General features: G+C 42.3%; 1 protein-coding gene across 7 annotated transcripts in view; it reads right to left on the bottom strand.

Annotated features, from left to right (window-relative positions):
• Nucleotides 1-368: 368 nt before the first annotated feature.
• Nucleotides 369-19,066, bottom strand: part of SRGAP1 (SLIT-ROBO Rho GTPase activating protein 1) — an 85,599-nt gene continuing 66,901 nt past the window's right edge. For 4 of the 7 annotated variants that reach the window (XM_053462027.1, XM_053462028.1, XM_053462031.1 and 1 more), the window contains exons 16-22: nt 18,576-18,681; nt 13,682-13,906; nt 12,158-12,237; nt 3,344-3,524; nt 2,788-2,922; nt 1,669-2,014; nt 369-999 (exon numbers count right to left, since the gene is read on the bottom strand). In XM_053462027.1, coding sequence (XP_053318002.1) covers nt 622-999; nt 1,669-2,014; nt 2,788-2,922; nt 3,344-3,524; nt 12,158-12,237; nt 13,682-13,906; nt 18,576-18,681 — 1,451 coding nt within the window. In that variant the 3' untranslated portion in view covers nt 369-621. The remainder of the gene's footprint in view (nt 1,000-1,668; nt 2,015-2,787; nt 2,923-3,343; nt 3,525-12,157; nt 12,238-13,681; nt 13,907-18,575; nt 18,682-19,066) is intronic. The other 3 variants (XM_053462029.1, XM_053462030.1, XM_053462033.1) reach the window with 1 other exon arrangement.

Raw genomic sequence — 19,066 nt, 5'->3', positions numbered from 1 at the left:
GTGCATACAGTACATGTAAAATCTACTTAGAAGCAAACACAGCTTTTGCCCACTAGGGGACACAAATAGTTACAGTAACTTTTAATAGTGGTTTGTATTGATTGTAGGTGTTCCAGAGCATTATTTGAGATGTATGTCCTACTGCTAATATGTTAGGCTGTCTGGATTTGCTGCTCATGCCCTGGAACGCCAGGTGTTACAGAGCACATGGTAAGGCCCCAATGCAATATCATTGAGAAATTTTAAGGAGCAAATCTTACGTTGCTGTTAAAGAGGAAATACCCTGTACTCACTATGAGTTGTAAATTAAAACAATGGCATATATGTTTTCAAACTGACCAAAAGGTATGCACAATAAATGGCAAGTCTTTGATTTTGTAAGAGGGAAGCCATTTGTGATCTGTGTTATAATTTATACAAATTGTGCAGCATCAAATCTTCAAGTAAGATGTGTCCCTACTTATTGTAAATAACACCTTAACATAGTCCAGTTTATGGTTTCCCCTCAAAGTGCCCTAGTGTAGTCATCACGCTCTATGCAAAAGCCTAGCATCTCCACTACGCACACTGTGGGACCACGAGTGTCCTTTCTTTTCTAAAAAGATAACGCTAAGAACAAGGTTACATTGTGCACGATTTATCTGCCCCCTGGGAAGATTGAGATGTTCCTATACCAGGATTAGTTTTTGGAAGAACAATGGGCTTTGGCCTCAATGCAGGTGGTTTCAGCTGGACTCCCATTCTAGGTGCCACCATGGGCTTAAATGTACTCATTGTGTCACTAGAGGTGCTGGTACTGCGTCGGATTTGTGGCTCTGTATTCTTCAGTATCACATTGTGATGAGGACTCAATGATTCTGTTGACGTTGCTGGGGTGGCAGAGTTTTTCATTTGTTCTAGAGTATCCAGGACAACATCTGGGGCATGCTTTGCCGAACTCTGACGTTCCAGCTCACGCAGCTCGTTCAGGGCTGTGTTCATGGTCTCTTCAATATCCTGCTTAAGATAATAAAACACAACAAGACTAGACCACAGTCCTACATGCACTATAACAACATAAAAAGAATATTTTGTGATGTGTATAAATTTAACAGGGTTAAAGACCAGATCATTAAAAGAAAGATATCTAGAGGAAATATAGGATCCAATTTGAACCATCTCAAGGTACATCCCTCTGGCATTGCTCTCTTACACAGTAAGGCAGTGAAAAGCAAGATTTTGCTGTCATTAAGCTAAAATCAAATCCCCCATTTTTGACACCGGTTTACAATAAGCTATAAACATTTTTTTGTAACCTCAAGAGAGGTTAGAAATTTTAGACTCCTGTTCAAATACAGGTCTCTAAAAGTCAAGAAACCACAGGCTTATTGTGCTTTAAGTGGTGATGGTGACTAGAAAATCAGTATAATCTCAACCTCAATATGTGCTCAAAAGTAAAATAAAAATTCTAACAATTCTGTAATTAGGGCAACACGCAAGAACTTAATGACAATTTAGAAGGCATATGTATTTATGAAAGGAAGGAGAGCTAATATACTACAATAATAACAAAAATTACCATAAAAAGATAAGGAAACCAACATGGATGTAGGTTGGTGCCCAGTAAAATTAGGGTAGACAGTATAGACTATGGACCATAGAGGCAGGACATTAACTCCCTCTACATACCTTAGCAATTCCTTCTGGGTCAAGTGGTTTGTGGTCATTAAAACTTGTATACTGCCCCGATGACGTGGATCTTCTTATAGGGGGGCTATCTATCTTCTTAAGAGAATCGTGTCTACTGATGTTGGTCAGACTTCCATGACCTGGCTTTCTCCTCCGTTCTGGGCTGTCAGTATTGAGGTTCCGGTTATGCAGAAGAGCTCTTGGACTACAATGGCTAGATATATTGGAAGACCCGATTTCCACTGATGTATTGTTTACAGTCTGAGAAGGATGCACAGGGCAGTGACCGTCACTTGTCCGGCCTGAACGACGAGAAGGAGGCGGAGGATCAGCTCTTTGCCTTTGCCTGCAACAGCATAAAATATGTGGTGAATAAAAATCTCTCCTGTCATAGGGCTGGAAACTCTCATCCTGGCAAAAAAGGTCCATACAAAAGCCCAAGCAGTTATAGGTCAAAATCGATAATATTGAAAGAACACCATCTTCTCCAGCGCACACTAGCCAAAAGAGGCTGTATTAAAATCCATAAAGGATTTATTGTTGGTATATATATTGCCTAAATTCCACTTTACTCAATACTCACTAAGCAAAATACAAACAGGAGGCGTTCAGGAGGTGGCGCAAAATCTTAAAATAAGAGCAGGCCACAGTGTTGATTGCCTTCTCCTCTGCCCACCTTTGCTAGATCGCTAATATTTTACATATATGTAACAACACACCAGTCGATGATGTAATCCAACGTATGTGGTGGTTTAATAAAACAGCATATCCAAAGGTTCTCAAAAAACCTAAATAAAACAAACTTTACTTCTAACAGTTAGGTACATAATCTTTGAAACCCCTGAAAAACTGTGCATTATATATCCCACATCATTCAGAATACTGCTTCACACTATTATTCTTACTGTTATTCTCTGGAACACCAATTAAAACTCAGACATGTGTGCTTTAGATAAACACTACTTAAGTATAAAATCCCTGTATAATAAAGCAATTTATTAAAAAAATAAAATCCTAAATCCAATCGGCAGATCTGATGGATCTTTCTGATGATTTTTCAGTGGTTGGTTTCTTTGTATTTCGGAGCAGCATTTATTTAAAGCCATGACGCACGCTTACCTGGCTAAATATAACTCTGGGCGCCTGTCTGTTGGCGAGTTCATATCTTTGGATGATGACCTATCTTCCATCACCTGCCCACTGCTACTTTCACTGTCTGCCTGCTGACTCAGGTTATCCGAAAATGTGTCATCCCTATAAATAAAATAAAAAAAAATCATACACAATAAGAAGTACAATAATTCGGTAAGGCACATTTAGTACAAGCCATTGCTGCCTATTGTAAAGGGAAAAAACATGGATACATAGCCCTGTACTTTGGATTTTTGTATTCATTAACAATATCAACAGGTGAAAAGAGTTTCTACTACAAGACTGAGGCTGGTGGCTACGTGGTGCTACATACTTTCTAGCTAATATTAATTTGTATCCAGTTTTAGTTATATTAATGTGTGGGTTATTATGTTGCAACTATTTTACAAATGTGGTTTGTCAAATATCAATGAGGTGTAATTTAGTTAATACATTCTATTATTTTTGTAGACAGTTTCTGGACATTACATTGTAAAATGAATGAACAGATGCAGGTGGTGGTGTGATGTTTAATTTCCCTTACATGTCTTGGACCACAATGTACTGGTGGGGCACTAGACCATCAATCCCATTGTGCCTTCCTTCCCACCAGTCTTCTGATGCACGGTGGTACAGTAGGAGGGAGGCTCCTTTCTTAAATGACAGCTCTCGAGCAGACCTTCCGACATAGTCGAATTTGGCAATGGCTTCAATTGGTTCACACTCTAAAAGCAAGAAATACAGTAACGATGAGGATCAATACTGCAGAAGAGATCATTAATAGGCAGAATCTGGAGACACAATGGCCGCTTTTAAACAGAATAAGAGAGGAATGAGGAAGTCCACGGGTTACATTAACCAAAACTATTTTTTTGGTGAACCAAAACAATCAATATTTCAGTACTCCTGGCCAACATACCGTATTTGCTCGATTATAAGACGACCCTGATTATAAGACGACCCCCCAAAATCTGAATATTAACTTAGGAAAAAAAGAAAAAGCCTGAATATAAGACGACCCCAAAGGAAAAAAGTTTTACCAGTAAATGTTAATTCATGTAAACTATTTTTTTTAATAAAAGCTATGATTGATGTGTTACGCACATCTGCCCCCTGGCTTGCCACTCCAATATGGCACTGTGGCCCATGATATGCCTTTTAACCCTCTATATGCCACTGTGCCCCATGGTATGCCTTTTGACCCCCTATGTGCCACTCTGCCTCCAGAAATGCCTTATTCCCCTATATCCCATTCTGGCATTTAGGGGGTTAAAATGCTTATTATGGGGCAGAGTGGCATATAGGGAGGTATAAGGCATTTCAGGAGGCAGAGTCGCATTAAGGGAGTTAAAAGGCATTGTATAGAGCACTCTGCCTCCAGAAATGCCTTATACCCCCTATATGCCACTCTGCCATTTAGGGGGTTAAAAGGCATATTATGGGGCAGAGTGGCATATAGGGAGGTATAAGGCATTTCAGGAGGCAGAGTGCTCTATTAAATCCCCCCTTAAATCCACTCCAGAAATGCCCTATGCCCCCATTTAACACACACACACCCTATACCCCCATTTAACTAACTAACACACACACACTCTCTCTCTCTCCCCCTCTCTCACCCCCCTTCCCCCGCTCTCCCCCCTCTCTTACCGGTGCTTCCAGCTGGGGCAGCGGGTTGACGTCGCCTTCTGCTGCAGCCGGAAGGAGGTGTGGCTAGCAGCGGGGGTTTGTATGCGTCCGTCGCGTATACTTTCCCCGGCTGTCAGAGATCAAAGTTCCCCGCACCGCGGGGAACTCTGACAGTCGGGGAAGGTCTATGCGACAGACGCAGACAACCCCTGCTGCTAGCCACACCCCCTTCCGGCTGCAGCGGACGTTGTCTACGCGGATCGCGTAGACGTCAACCCGCTGCCCCGGCAACACAGCAGGAAGCACCGGTAAGTGTGTGTATGATGGGGGGGGGGGGGGTCGGGTGAGACAGGAGGATCCAGGTCCCCTGCAGCGGTGCGGGGGATCTGGATCTTAGTCTCCTAATCAGACCTCTATTTGGGGTCTGATTAGAAGACGACCCCGATTAGAAGACGAGGGGTATTTTTCAGAGCATTTGCTCTGAAAAAAACCTCGTCTTATAATCGAGCAAATACGGTAATTATTCAGTCTACAAAAACTGAATTTGCCTGGAAAAAAAGGAGTCATCTGAATCTTACTTGGTTTATCCATTGAGTTATAGTAACTGCATAATATAGATTACCATAGAACCTATTTAGCCCACTATACACATATCTATAAAGACATCAACCTCTGCCAAAGTGAAGCCACCACGTACTAGGAAAGCTGGAATAGGGTTAAAAAACGCCTTTCACTTAAACAGTCTGAAGTTGCTGAAAATGCACTTTCCTCTACAAAGCACCACTTGATATGTTAAAGCTTTTATGTTGCACTTTCTTTTTTGTGAGTGGGTTGCAAGGTCAAAAAATCAAAAAGATAACAAACACTGCTGTGTTTACAGACTAAACAGCACTGTCCAAGCAAACAGCAGGCACATTATATGGTTCAGGCTGACTCTAGCAGACCTAATTATAATTAGATCAGTATCACGCCCAGATGGGTTCACAGTCAAGCCTCCTTCTTCTTATTTAGATTTCTAAATAGTTCGCTTGTATAGTCACACACATACAAGTAGAAGGCCAACATGACTAAGATAATGGACATCTTCATATAAGGAAATGTGACATGAGGTTATAGAGATATCCTACGACCTACAATTCTATACATATAAGAACAGCTATGCAAGATTTAGCCCCAAGAGACAAGATGTTTTCAACAGCAGGAATGGATGTGTCTATATCGATCAATCAATGAAATAGCATAAAGGGGCAGAAGCAGTAAGATTATTGGAGCCATGGCTACCTGGCTCATGACATGACACAGAAATAACTAATAAATATGCATCTTAGTGCATTCTCTGTGTGACTCATGAGTTTACGGTTATTGTCTCACGGCAGGACTGAAATCTGTATTTTTGAGAAATGCTGCTTTTATTTTAAACGATTGCCTGTGCATTCTTTTTTTGACGGGAAGTTTTATAATGTTTTTCTCCTTATCTTAATTTGTATTTATTTATTTTTTATTGTTACTCACGGCTCCCTCTGGAGCTTCCTATAGTGTGGCATAGAGGGGACTTTGAATGGAAGTCCACAACAGGCCTGAAGGCATCCCAGGAAATGACCTGGGTATCATTCCTCATCTGAAATCGGATCTTTAGACTGGAAAGGGCCCTGTAGCTGCTTTTGTACGCTATGTACAACCTGAAAACTTTTACAGTTTTCTTCTTTTTTTCTGTATAAATGAAAAACCTTTAATAATAAAATAATAAAAAAAAAATCCTTTGTCTTTCTGTTTTGCTTGTCTTTGTATGTTGAAAGATTGGAGAGGTGGTCTGGAGACTTTAGGTGCATTTAGCTGCTCAGCCTACAATGAGAGCTGCTTAGACATAGAACGCTTTAAGCATCGCTTACAGACAAATATTACGCTATTGAGCGGGGAGTAATCAGCATGTTTTCACAGGTCATTATGTAACCTATAATTTTAGAGGGCTCTGGGAGAAAGATTGAATCAGGGAGGTTATATCAGAACAGCTATATAAATACCAAATTCAGCGCACTGCTTATTATAGTGCGCAGTCCCAGTGCTAATGCAATAATAACCTTCTCTGAGCACAACCTTTCATTACAAAGAAATGAAAGAAAAATTGTTTACTTTAAGAATTTAGAAAACAATTGCTTTAGTGAAGACTAAAAATAAACAGATATTTAGTTCCTGGACTCTGAATAGGATGCTAAAATATTTAAATTAATTGGTGAAATAAGTTGATTTGTTTCCAGGCCGACTTTCTAGGCCAACCAAAAAAATATATAAAATGGCGGACGTACCACAGTAGTTCTGGAATAGACAATGAGTAGTAGGTACAGACTATTTCTAACCGTATATACAGCAAATACAGGCACTGGAAGGGTTAGCACCATAAAGCAGGTTCATAACATTCACAAGTTGTTGCTGGTGCCTTTGGGACTTACAACAACTAAGCTTAGGAACATTTTTATTGGCTGGTGTCTGTCAATTTGAGAAATCTATGCTTATTGGGTGAATTCTTTTTTTTCCCCCTTCCTGTAACATTTTGTTTTACTAAGGCTAAAAACAATACATTCTGTATATATGACCTGATATCTTGTATTGGTAGAAATGTTCTGTGAAATATGTGTATGATACTTGGGAAGCAAAGTGTCAAAATAAAATGTCCAAGGCACAGGGTAAAAAAAAAATGGGACAGAAATGAAAGCCAGTGGCCAGTACTTTCAGCAAAGGGGGCTAAGACTTTGCCTAGCCTCTGAAAACATGTAGCTATACGCAAGTGCCCGGCTTACCTTACTGAAAACACAGAAAGCTTAACGAGAACCCACCAATTTCTTATAGTTAGCCGGCATACTTGAACAGAAGTCACATTGTTATGCATGGCTACATTTACATTCACTGGGAAAGCATGTCAGAGCTAGACAAATGTTTAACGCCTAAGGCAAGCAGGGAGTGTAAGATATTTACATGTATATGAAATCTTAACCAAATTTAATTTTAAGTAGGGTGTCTGGTTATTCACCATTATATATATATATATATATATATATATATATATACATACTGTATTTGCCCAAATATAGGCCACACCCCCCCACACTTTAAGACTTTGTATAATCGGGGTTTAGCACAGGGCTGCACAATTCATATCGCCAGACACATGCAGTGTCGGGCGCGTGTTTTTTCTTTTTCATTTAGCCCTACTGCGGGTAAGCAGCAGGATTAGGATCCAGATCCCCCGCAGCACTGCAGGGGACCTGGATCCTACTCTCCAGCAGCCGGTGGCCATCTGCTCGATGCACGTAGACAACCGCGCTGGCGGCACTTCCGCCGGGGCTTCTATGGTGGAGCACCGGTGTGACATTACCTTCCAGTGCTCCACCATAGAAGCCTCGGCGGAAGCGCCCACACCGGAGGTGTCTGTGAGCATCACGCAGTTGTCAACAGGCCGGCTCCCGCTAGACACCAGGGAGTCTGGGTGTGCATTGGTAAGTCTGAGGGGGGTGGCATATCTATAAGTAAGGTGCATTATGAATTAAGGGGGAACCTTAATTAAAATGGCTATTGGTTTTCTGTTTGTATATAACATAGGCTGACTAACTGCATAATAGATACCAAAAATTTTAAAATACATGTATTCCTGTATATTAGTTCAAATACTGTTTTAGTATTCCACTGTGTTTTTTTTTCTTTAAAACATTTTTTCTTTAAAATAGCACCAAACAATAATAATTACACAAAAAAGGCAAGAATTTAGCCATTACCCAGCAAATACTACTCAAAAAAACCCCATCTAAGCCATAAATATTGGGGATTCCGTCACACTATATGACTGTATATTGCTTAGCCGGCCACTTCAAAGTTCCTTAAATTTGGTGATTCATATATAATTTTTCATGGCTATACTGCTTTCTAAATAGCTGAATACATGGGAACCCACAAGCCAGGCTTTAAATTAGCTCGAGCGTCACTGTAGGTTAAAATGCAATGTATATCTATCTAGATATACATATAGACACATATATATATTAAGATTAACACCTTTTAATAATACATGTATTATAACTCATGATGCCAATGGTGTCAGGAGGTAGGTGTTTGTATAATTTCCAGATTAAGGACTTTTGTAAGGAAATATCAGACATAAGAGGTGCTTTACTGAATGTGTGTGTGTGTGTGTGTGTGTGTGTGTGTGTATGTATATATATGTATATATACACATATACATACATACATACACACACACACATATATATTCAGTAAAGCACCTCTTATGTCTGATATTTCCTTACAAAAGTCCTTAATCTGGAAACTATACAAACAGCTAACTACCTCCTGACACCATTGGCATCATGAGTTATAATACATGTATTATTAAAAGGTGTTAATCTATGTTTCAAATGAGAACAAAATGTATAGGCAGTTTTTTTTCTCTCGTCTACTAATTTAAAGCTGATTTTAGAAACAGCGCAATTTAACAAAACAAGGTGTTTTTTTTTTTATATACTCCACATATAATACATGTTAATCTTTAAACTAATACCTTAATGGTACATAAACGAAGACCATGGGTGGTTATAGTCCTTGGCTAAAGACTCCTATGCAGTTTCTTTGTCTAGCTTGCAATGGTAAGCATTGTTTCCTTTACAGAAGAAGACATAAGACGACTTATCCCCTTAGGGGACAAAGACTCAGCCTGCGAAGGTTTTATATGTGAAAGGACTGCTTAATATATTCACCGTGCAAGCCTGGGGATTAAACCTGTCAAGTAATTGTGATGGAGCAAAGTAATAAATCTCCACAAACACAATCTCATTCGACTATCAATCAATAAAGCAAATTTTGGACAAATCAGTTCCAACACACTGTATGCGTGAAAGATACAATCTGATAACATATTTTAACTTGTATGTTTCATAGAATGTATAAAAGGCAAAGTGATACGTTTGTATGGATGCTGGTAAAATATAGGAGGGGAGAGCTCTGCAAATTTCACACTTTCAATGAATATTTTCTGGTGCACATCAGACATGTTAAAGAGGGCCCTGCTCACAAGCTGTGTAAGTTATCTAATATATGGATTTGTCTGTCAATTCTAGCTCCGTCATACCCTTTCATTATATGTACCGTAAGAAGAGCTGCCTAAATTGTTGGCGTTATATTGGTATAATTTATTAATATGCAGACAAAAGCAGCACACAAATATGCACTTTAAGCTTCCAATAAAAGCTGGCAGTAAAACCATTTCTTCTGAGCAGCAAGCATCTTCTCAGTGCTTTTATTGTCAATATTAATATGTATTTGATGAAAATATGCTGCAAATGAGTTTTAAGCACAGAGAGACTGTAATAAAGTAGAAAGAATGGGTGACAATTTTAACATTTATTAGAGAAAATATCTAGTCTTATTGTCACTTTAAAGAGGACCTGCATGTACTGGATGATCTTGATAAAGGAAAACCTGAACTGCATACACCAATTCTCTGTGCCCCGTAGGTGTAATTTATCCATGAATACCAAATTACACTGCAGAGGGAGGAGGGGTGGCTGTTGTGCAGGAGTTTGTAACACTGCCTTTAGCAAAAATACATTGTTTTGTTCTTAATTTAGAAGTAGATATAAAAAAAGTGTTTATTATATATATATATTTATATATACACATATACATATATACATATACCTACACACACACATATATGCACACAATTCAGGAAATCAGGATCTCCTCTTAAGAGTATTTAAATGTATTTAATATAATTTTTTTTTTGTTATAGCTATTATACATTTTGAAGCTCTAGTGAAGAAATAGATAGGTCCCCTTTTCTTACCCAACTAATCTTCATGTTTATTGGGACTTACCGTATTGGCTCGGATATAGGCCGCCCCCGTATATAGGCCGCCCCCGTATATAGGCCGCACCCTAAAAGTTTGGTGCTTTTTTAAAGAAAAAGTTTTTTTCTTTAAAAAAAGCACCAAAAAACATCCTGCCACTCTGTCCTCTCCCCCCCGAGATACGCTGCCACTCTGTCCTCCCCCCCTCCCCGAGATATGCTGCCACTCTGTCCTCCCCCCTCCCCGAGATATGCTGCCACTCTGTCCCCCCCCCCTCGAGCTACGCTGCCACTCTGTCCTCCCCCCCCCCCTCGAGATACGCTGCCACTCTGTCCTCCCCGCGATATGCTGCCACTCTGTCCTCCCCCCCCCCCCGACTTACCAGAGCAGACTCCCGGGTGTCTTACGGGGCCGGAGGGGGAACGTCCGTGCGATGCGCTTAGACAACCTCCCGTGCCGGTACTCCCCCCCGTGGGAAGTGCTGGCACGGGAGGCTGTCTGAGCGTATCAGACAGTAGGATACAGGTCCCCTGCACCGCTGCGGGGGATCTGTATCCTAACCCCGCTGCCTGCCCGGCGCCCGGGACTGCATGTCCCGGGCGTCGGGCGCTAGACCCCGAATATAGGCCGCACCCCCACTTTAAAGACTTAAAGTGGGGGAAAAAAGTGCGGCCTATATTCGGGCCAATATGGTATGTGCCTAGTTATATCATATCTCAACATCTTAACTCCACAGCAACACACTTACTAGAAGCAGAATGAAGAGATCTGTGCCTATGAGGTTGCCCTTAATCTCTTGTCACCAATGTAATTAAATGTGCTATTTATTGCCATTCATAAATCCTGAATTCTTAATGTATACATTACTTCACCAAGGCCATTACATGTGAAATATTTTCTACCAACATATCTCCCCATGAGCTCAGAGAAGCTGCCCAGCTAAAGTTAAATCACACAAGCAGAAGTGACTTTACAATTGGACTTTTATAAATACCAGCTCACAAAACTTTTGATCACACGGGCACTTGTTTCAATGGTCATTCCCACATACACTATATGGACAAAAGTATTGGGACACTTCACTATTACATTAGCAGGGACACCGTATTCATGACATTACATTCTAAATACATAGGCATAATATGTAGTCCCCCCCTTTTGCAGCTATAACAGCTTCCACAAGACTTTGGGGTGTTTCTGCAAGAAATCTTGCCCATTACTCCTGTATTTGTGAGGTCAGGCACTGATGTTGGATGAGAAGGCCTTCCCACCCAAACTCATCCAACTATGTCTTTACGATCCTTGCTTTGGGCACTGGGGCACAGTCATGCTGGAATGGAAAAGAGTCTTCCCCTAATTGTTCCGACAAAGTTGGAAGCACACAATTGTCTTAACTGTCTTTGTAGGTCCCTTTCAGTATACCAAGACATTTTGGACAAGGCTCACAAATGCTCTACTGGATGAATGGGAAGCTGTTATAGCTGCAAAGAAGGGCCAACTACATATTAATGTCTATGTCATGTTTTACCCATTACATTAAATGTACACATAGGTTTGCCTCTTTCAATCCCAAAATACTGTCATATCTTAAGTGTTCACTCATACAAGGTGGGTTGGGAAATTGTTTATAGTGATCTTAGCAAATATTAGAAGATTGGTCCATTAACATAATAAGCTCCTGTGCAGCCCATTGAAAATGTAGTGATAAACATATTTGAAACCACCGCATATAGGAGACAGGGAAAAAACATGTTATTTTTACATGATTGTTCCACTTTGCAGAAATACATTTATACGACATTCATCAAGTTTAATGGTAAGTAATTGGTGATTTGATGGGAAGGATGCTTCAAAGAAGAATTCTGAAGGTTATTCAGGTTCATAGTAACATAGCTTACCATCTTCACTCGTGTGCGTCTCTGTGCCTGCATCCGGATCCACTTCATCTAATGTGCCATGATCACTGTACGGGCTATCACTAGAAATAATAATCAAGAAATATGTTCATTAAATAGAATATACACCAGAAAATGCAAACTCTGTGAAGCCACACCAATTTCACTGGTGTTAAATATATATTTTTTTTTAAATGACATTTTTGTTTTATATATTTTTCGACATACAAACATCCAGGTACAATTAAAAGGACATACTCCAGGAAAGCCCTAAGTCTAACACACATGAAGTATACACAATAATAAATCCAACAAAAAAACAAAAAAAAATTCATAGGTTTGCATGTAAGATACTCCCTGAAGCAGGAATATCGCACTGGTTGTATTGCATTTTGTGTACAACTAATTGTAGTTTATGTTGTATATCCTCCCTCATGTATTGACTAAATAAGTGTTTCCATTGTAAGAAACCATACAATCTTATAGATGAAAATCCTTTCAGGATGTACACTTATCAGCTCCTTGGTGACAGCAATGCAATTAGTCTAAATCAATGCACTACCGTCACCATCCCAACACTAGAACCCAGTAGTCTGTGATATGTTTGCTGCATCCATAATTCAAAACGCGGCTGCTGACTATAAATCGCAAAGAGCAGGACTGTGAAAACAAATGTCCAAACATCCCTGCTGAAAATTAGTGTAGTGAGGGTTGCAACTGAACACAAGTAGTATAAATCACTACTCTTAATCTGAATAGTAATAGGTTGTAACATGCTATATGGGATACCACCTCATTATTTACATGAAGAAGACAGATAGAAGATGTATGCTCAAAAAATACAGTTTGTCCTTAAGTCACACTTGTTTTATATCTTAGAACCAGTTTATATTGAATAAAACCCCCACAATTTGGCTTTCATTACACTGAAGTACATCATAAATGAAGGCTTTCAAAATCTCTTATTTCTAGAATCGCATTCAACACATTCTGCATCCATTGCCTTTAGTTCCTTACCATTTATTTTTAGCAGTTCTTAGATACACTTATGTTGAACCTTGCCACGTATGAACTACACTCTGGAACAGGTGATGTGGCAAAAGGTAGCCCTGACTGCTGACTCCACTGTGCCAGAGAGGGATTCTTATAATGGCATAAGTCACAGATTACAAAACAGGTGGCAAAGTGGCCCAGTCCAACTGTTACTAGACTACAATGCCCATAATACCACTCAATGCGCCCCTTAACAGTACGGGGACGGTGTGAGTTTTAGCAAATGGCATATATAACACATTCTGAAAATATGTGCTACTCAGATAAAGGGGTAGGAGTCCTCCCGGAAGAATACGAGTCAATAAGTGGTCAAAAAGCACTATAAAGCACTTAAAGCATAACTACAAAAGAGTGAGCTAGAAGAAGCTGATTTGTGTCAAAAATGGCTCTCAAACTTATTTTTGCTAGAATGTGAGCTTTTATAAGAACTCTATTGTCAGAGAAAACAGGAAATAAAGAAACATTTTGGCTTACCAGTAATCATCCCCAGCCATGCATTTCTCATAAACCGGACCCTCCAGTTCCTTAGCATCTGGAAAAATGGTTTCATGGTGGATGATAATGGTTTTAATTATTTCATTCACGTGAGCCTGACAAGATACCTGATCTTGTACATCTGGAACTGGCATTAGAGTTGGGCCAAAACAGATTGCCAAGTTATATGGATCCATCATGTTCTCATCGCTGTACTGAGAAAGGCTGTGCGGAGATAAAAGTACAAGTGTTCAAAACGCATCATAAAAAAGCAGACGTCGTGTTCTGCAACGCACGCAAAGCAAGATAAACCCAATGGAAACTTGCAAGGATATTTTAAAACATCAACTGCTCGTTTACATCAGTCTGTATTGGGCATTCGAGCAATATGACTGCATTATACATGTATATGTAGGGAGGTAATCTTGTGCTAGGCCCATTACTGGCACGTTTCACTATTAAAGACTTAGACCAAAAAAATAAATGGTGAACATGACATTTTCCTTATTAATAAAAAGTAAAAGATGCCAGCTTACAATGAATGTCATCATAACCACACCTTGCAATGGACTCAATATATCTGATGCCTTTAAACCCACCCCAGTAGCCACTATGGATGGACCACTTTAATCGTAATGTTTTCTCCTGCAGCACATGAAATTGCCTTCTATAAAGTTCATACATATTTTTTTAAAAAAAATAAATATAGCACGTTAATAAAAAGACAAACTCCGACACATTATTATAATCGTCAAACACCTGATACGAACTCAGAAATGGAGAAATCAATATGAACGAAGCATTATGCTCTCAGCATAAAGAAGGTTTATGGACCTGCTGAGCACCAGACAAAGCATTATGATAATACATGTAAACACTGGCTTTGTGGTTTGCACCTGGATAAGGCTTGTTCCTTGTATATTCAATAGTGTTTGGCCTTTTCAGTTCTTTTTAGTACTCTCCGACCTGTACTATATGCAAGGTATGTGTTACGGTGTGTACTGACTGTGACAGGGCCAGGCTAGCTGGCTCATGTGTCATATGAAGTTTAGCCGGGTCACGGAGCACTTTTGTGTCCAGTTCCGTATCCCGTGATCCGGTAATATTTTATAAGACGTTTTATTGTGTATTCGGCCCAGAGACTGATGTGGCTTCAGCTCCAGCCTTCAAGGAGACAATCCTATAATCTGGCTGGGGCTCTTAATCAGCCAACACAGCCCGGTCTGCCCAGACGGCACCCGCACTACAGGGGGGATAACACAGGTGGGGGAACCCATTGTATCCCTTAATCCCCTCACCTGATACATCCCCTGTATACCGATGGGATTTGTGAGGGGATGTGGCTGATGGGATTTGTGAGGGGATGTGGCTGATAGGATTGGGGGTTGGGTTCGGTGCACATAGCATTGAGATTGTATATAAATTCTGTGTGGTTGTAATAAAGAGTTCTTCTTGGTTGACTACGAATGGTGGTCTGGATGATCCGTGGATAGCTGAGTGCTATCCGTATTAGGGACTGACTGGTGATTCCTCAGCCCTCAAACAGGGGTACCCAGCCTTGGGTACGGTGACCCTGTAACATTGGTTGGCAGCGGTGGGAAGAATCCCACGACTTGGGTGAAATCCAAACCACCAACTGGGATTGCAGACGAGAGACACCAAGAGAGCTCCTGGAGGCTTGTAGCAAAGGAAAGGCTACTCTGATTGCGGACTGCAGAGAGATGGATCAGCACCAGGATGCCCCAGAAGAGAGCCTCGGACTGAGTGCTCTACAAAAGAACATTCTATGGCACTTATCCCTGTACCCAGGAGGGGCTACATCGGAGCAAGTGATGACGGTGATTGAAATGTGTCACCAGGAACTGAGCCAGAGTGGGTCTGTATCTCCCAGACTAGGGGAACAGAACACCAAAATATTGCACCAGGATATCCAATCCTTCCGAGAACCAGAGGATGAGACAGACCGGGTTACAGCCGAGGTGTGTGAGATGGAACACCAGCAGAGGCAGTTAGAGTCTGCGCCTGCAGACTGGAGGGATGATTTCTCCCATCCCCACTTTGAAACGTACTGGGCACAATACTGGACAATGTGGGATATACGAGTTCCACTCCTGGGGGAGAACCCGTTGCCGGAGTGGGAAGACGAATTGAGGGGTCTCATATATGCAGAGCTCGACCTCCAGAGCCGCTACCAGGGATTCTCCCAGCAGTTAGAAGGTGAAGACCACAGCGACCCTCTAATGCTGTATAGCCCCGTCGACCCAGGACTGATATATGATGCCTTTCAATTTGACTCGTCCTTCGGAAGCCCCTGCCAGTACCGCAGGGATACAATCTGGGACAACCGTGCAGAAGTCCTGGTTTATGCTATTCCCCCCGAGCTGGAGGCTGTTATGAATTGCCTGGTCCAAGAGGAATGGCAGCTCGAGAGGGACTATAAAGAATTGCTGCGGAGAGTGGAGCTCCAGGAGTTACAAGGAGACTGGAAGCATGATACTACAACTTGCGGGAGTGGGACCGAGGTCCTCGCCAGCAAGAAGAAGCGGAGGAGGAAGCCAAAAGCTCCGACCCAAGTCCTCACCAACAACCCTGGCTGCTCTACCCCGGCAGAAGAGATGACTGTCCCCACCGCCCGAGTAAGTGGCACAATCCCCCTCACCAAACCCCTAGCTATGCCTGTAGAAGCCAGTGCCCCAGACTGTCCCCCTGATTTCCCGAGTGTCCTGGAAGAAGACCGGGTCACTGCCCCAGAGGTTCCCTATGAAGTCCCCGGTGACCTGGTAGAGGCACCGTTCCCCGACCTAGCGAGGGCGCCAGAGCGGCTGCCGAGTTCCCTGGGTCCTTTCAGTAGCCTGGCGCAGGCCCTGGTTCCTATCCCTGTGTTCTCCGATTCCCTGAGTATCCTGGGAGAAGCCCAGATCCCTTTCCCTATGTATCCCCCTTGTCTCCCTGAGATTACCGCAGAGCTGTTTGGTTCTGCGTGCGCCCCTGAGAGTACCTGTGACCTGAGAGAGGTACCGGCTCCTGAACTAGTAAGGACACTGAAGGGGCTGTGTACTTTCCTAGGTCCTTCCGGTGACCTAATACAGGCACCAGGTCTAGTCTCCGAAGTGATCCCTGGTTCCCCAAGTGTCCTGGTAGAAGCCCAGGTCACTGTCCCAGAGTGTTCCTCTGACTCTCCCCGTGCCCAGGCAGAGGCACCTGTCCCAGAGAGGAATATTGAGGGTCTGCTTAACCCTCCCGGTGGTCCAGTATTGGCACCTGTCCCTGCCCCGGAGTTTTCCCCTGGGTCCCCTCAGTACCCCGCAGAGCTGCTTAGCTCGCCCAATAACTCCGTAAGGGCACCCGTTCCTGTCCCAGAGTGTCCCCTAGGTCACTCCAGTGTCCCGGTACAGGCCCCTCTTCCTACCTCTACGTGTTTCCCAGGTTCCCCGAGTGGCCCTGGCCCGATGAGCACAGCTTTCTTTCCATGCAACCGCCCTGGCCTGGCAGCTGCCCCAGACCCTGTTCCCAAGGCTAGAGAGCAAAAGTCCCCAGGTGCCCCTGTTACCCCGGTGAGGGGGATTGCCATGTGCCCCCGGCTGAGCTGGGACCGTCCTCCAATTCACAGAGGACTACTGACTATCTTTTTGGGCAACCAGGGCCCTGGCCCACCTACTCTGGATGCTTCTGACAAAGGGGGCCATGAACTAAGGCCTGCACCTTTGAACTTTGTCCACTCGGACAGCCTGCAGCAGACCCGTGTGGATCTGCCTGGTCTGCCGGACCGTTGGTCAAGGGGGAGATCTGTGACAGGGCCAGGCTAGCTGGCTCATGTGTCATATGAAGTTTAGCCGGGTCACGGAGCACTTTTGTGTCCAGTTCCGTATCCCGTGATCCGGTAATATTTTATAAGACGTTTTATTGTGTATTCGGCCCAGAGACTGATGTGGCTTCAGCTCCAGCCTTCAAGGAGACAATCCTATAATCTGGCTGGGGCTCTTAATCAGCCAACACAGCCCGGTCTGCCCAGACGGCACCCGCACTACAGGGGGGATAACACAGGTGGGGGAACCCATTGTATCCCTTAATCCCCTCACCTGATACATCCCCTGTATACCGATGGGATTTGTGAGGGGATGTGGCTGATGGGATTTGTGAGGGGATGTGGCTGATAGGATTGGGGGTTGGGTTCGGTGCACATAGCATTGAGATTGTATATAAATTCTGTGTGGTTGTAATAAAGAGTTCTTCTTGGTTGACTACGAATGGTGGTCTGGATGATCCGTGGATAGCTGAGTGCTATCCGTATTAGGGACTGACTGGTGATTCCTCAGCCCTCAAACAGGGGTACCCAGCCTTGGGTACGGTGACCCTGTAACATTGACCTGCTGCTTGAAGATAGAATTACCTACTCTTTTGAAACGTTAAAGCAGAAAGGCAGGTGGGGAGAGAGTTTCTATGTAACTTTAGATATCTGGCAATCTTAGATCTGGACCCTGAATTCTATGTATCTATTCCCCTGAGCAGCAGCTGATGAGCCTGAATGTTATAGTACATTAACACTCTTACTTCTAGGGTACAAAGGACTTTCTACAAGCATGTGCTCTAACCAACTAACCTTGAAGCCAACACGCAGGAAAGAAAATAAAATATATATACATATATATGCAGAATTAAATATTTTATGACAAAGGATAACAAAAACAATTGCTAACAAAAGTGCGTGGAATATACACAAAGCTACCAATAAAGGTCATAAATTTATATACACACACACACACTTTTAGAAAGACAGCAAAATGGGCAGACTGAATAAGCCAGCTGGCTCAAAGAAACGTATGTGTTGGTAACAGAACACTAAACAGCCCTTATGCTGACACAATATAAACAGAAACTGGGGGGTATTACTTACTGATTGAGGAATGCAAAGAGGTATCTCATTACTATGAGCACAGTCCTGGGTACTGTCACCAGGATTTTATGTATGTGGATGGCCCTCTCATAGAGATTCTCCACTCCTATGAAAACACAATGGATGAAGTTAATATAAATACAACCCATACAGTCACTTCACAGAGGTCAATATAACATGACGGTATATCTGTATTATATGGTGATATACTGGAGTACAGAAAATTCCACAATAGGATACCATCCATTGGGCACAGACGGTATAAATATGGGGACAACACAATTCTAAAGACATAGACATGGGTAGAGTTCTCCTCTCAGATTCTGAAAACGTAATAGGACAGGATCCATTAGAGCGGGTAGCTATATGTGTGCACTTAGACCGCAGGGGATGTCAATATAAAAGTGATAATGTATATTCTTTCATGGTGAAGTGACCTACTATGAGGTACTTGCAGCATCCGTTCATGTCAGACACTCTCAAGATATGTG

This window comes from Spea bombifrons, chromosome 4 (genome assembly GCF_027358695.1).
Source record: "Spea bombifrons isolate aSpeBom1 chromosome 4, aSpeBom1.2.pri, whole genome shotgun sequence".
NCBI lineage: Eukaryota > Metazoa > Chordata > Amphibia > Anura > Pelobatidae > Spea > Spea bombifrons.
This window is presented reverse-complemented; position numbering and strand designations above follow the sequence as displayed.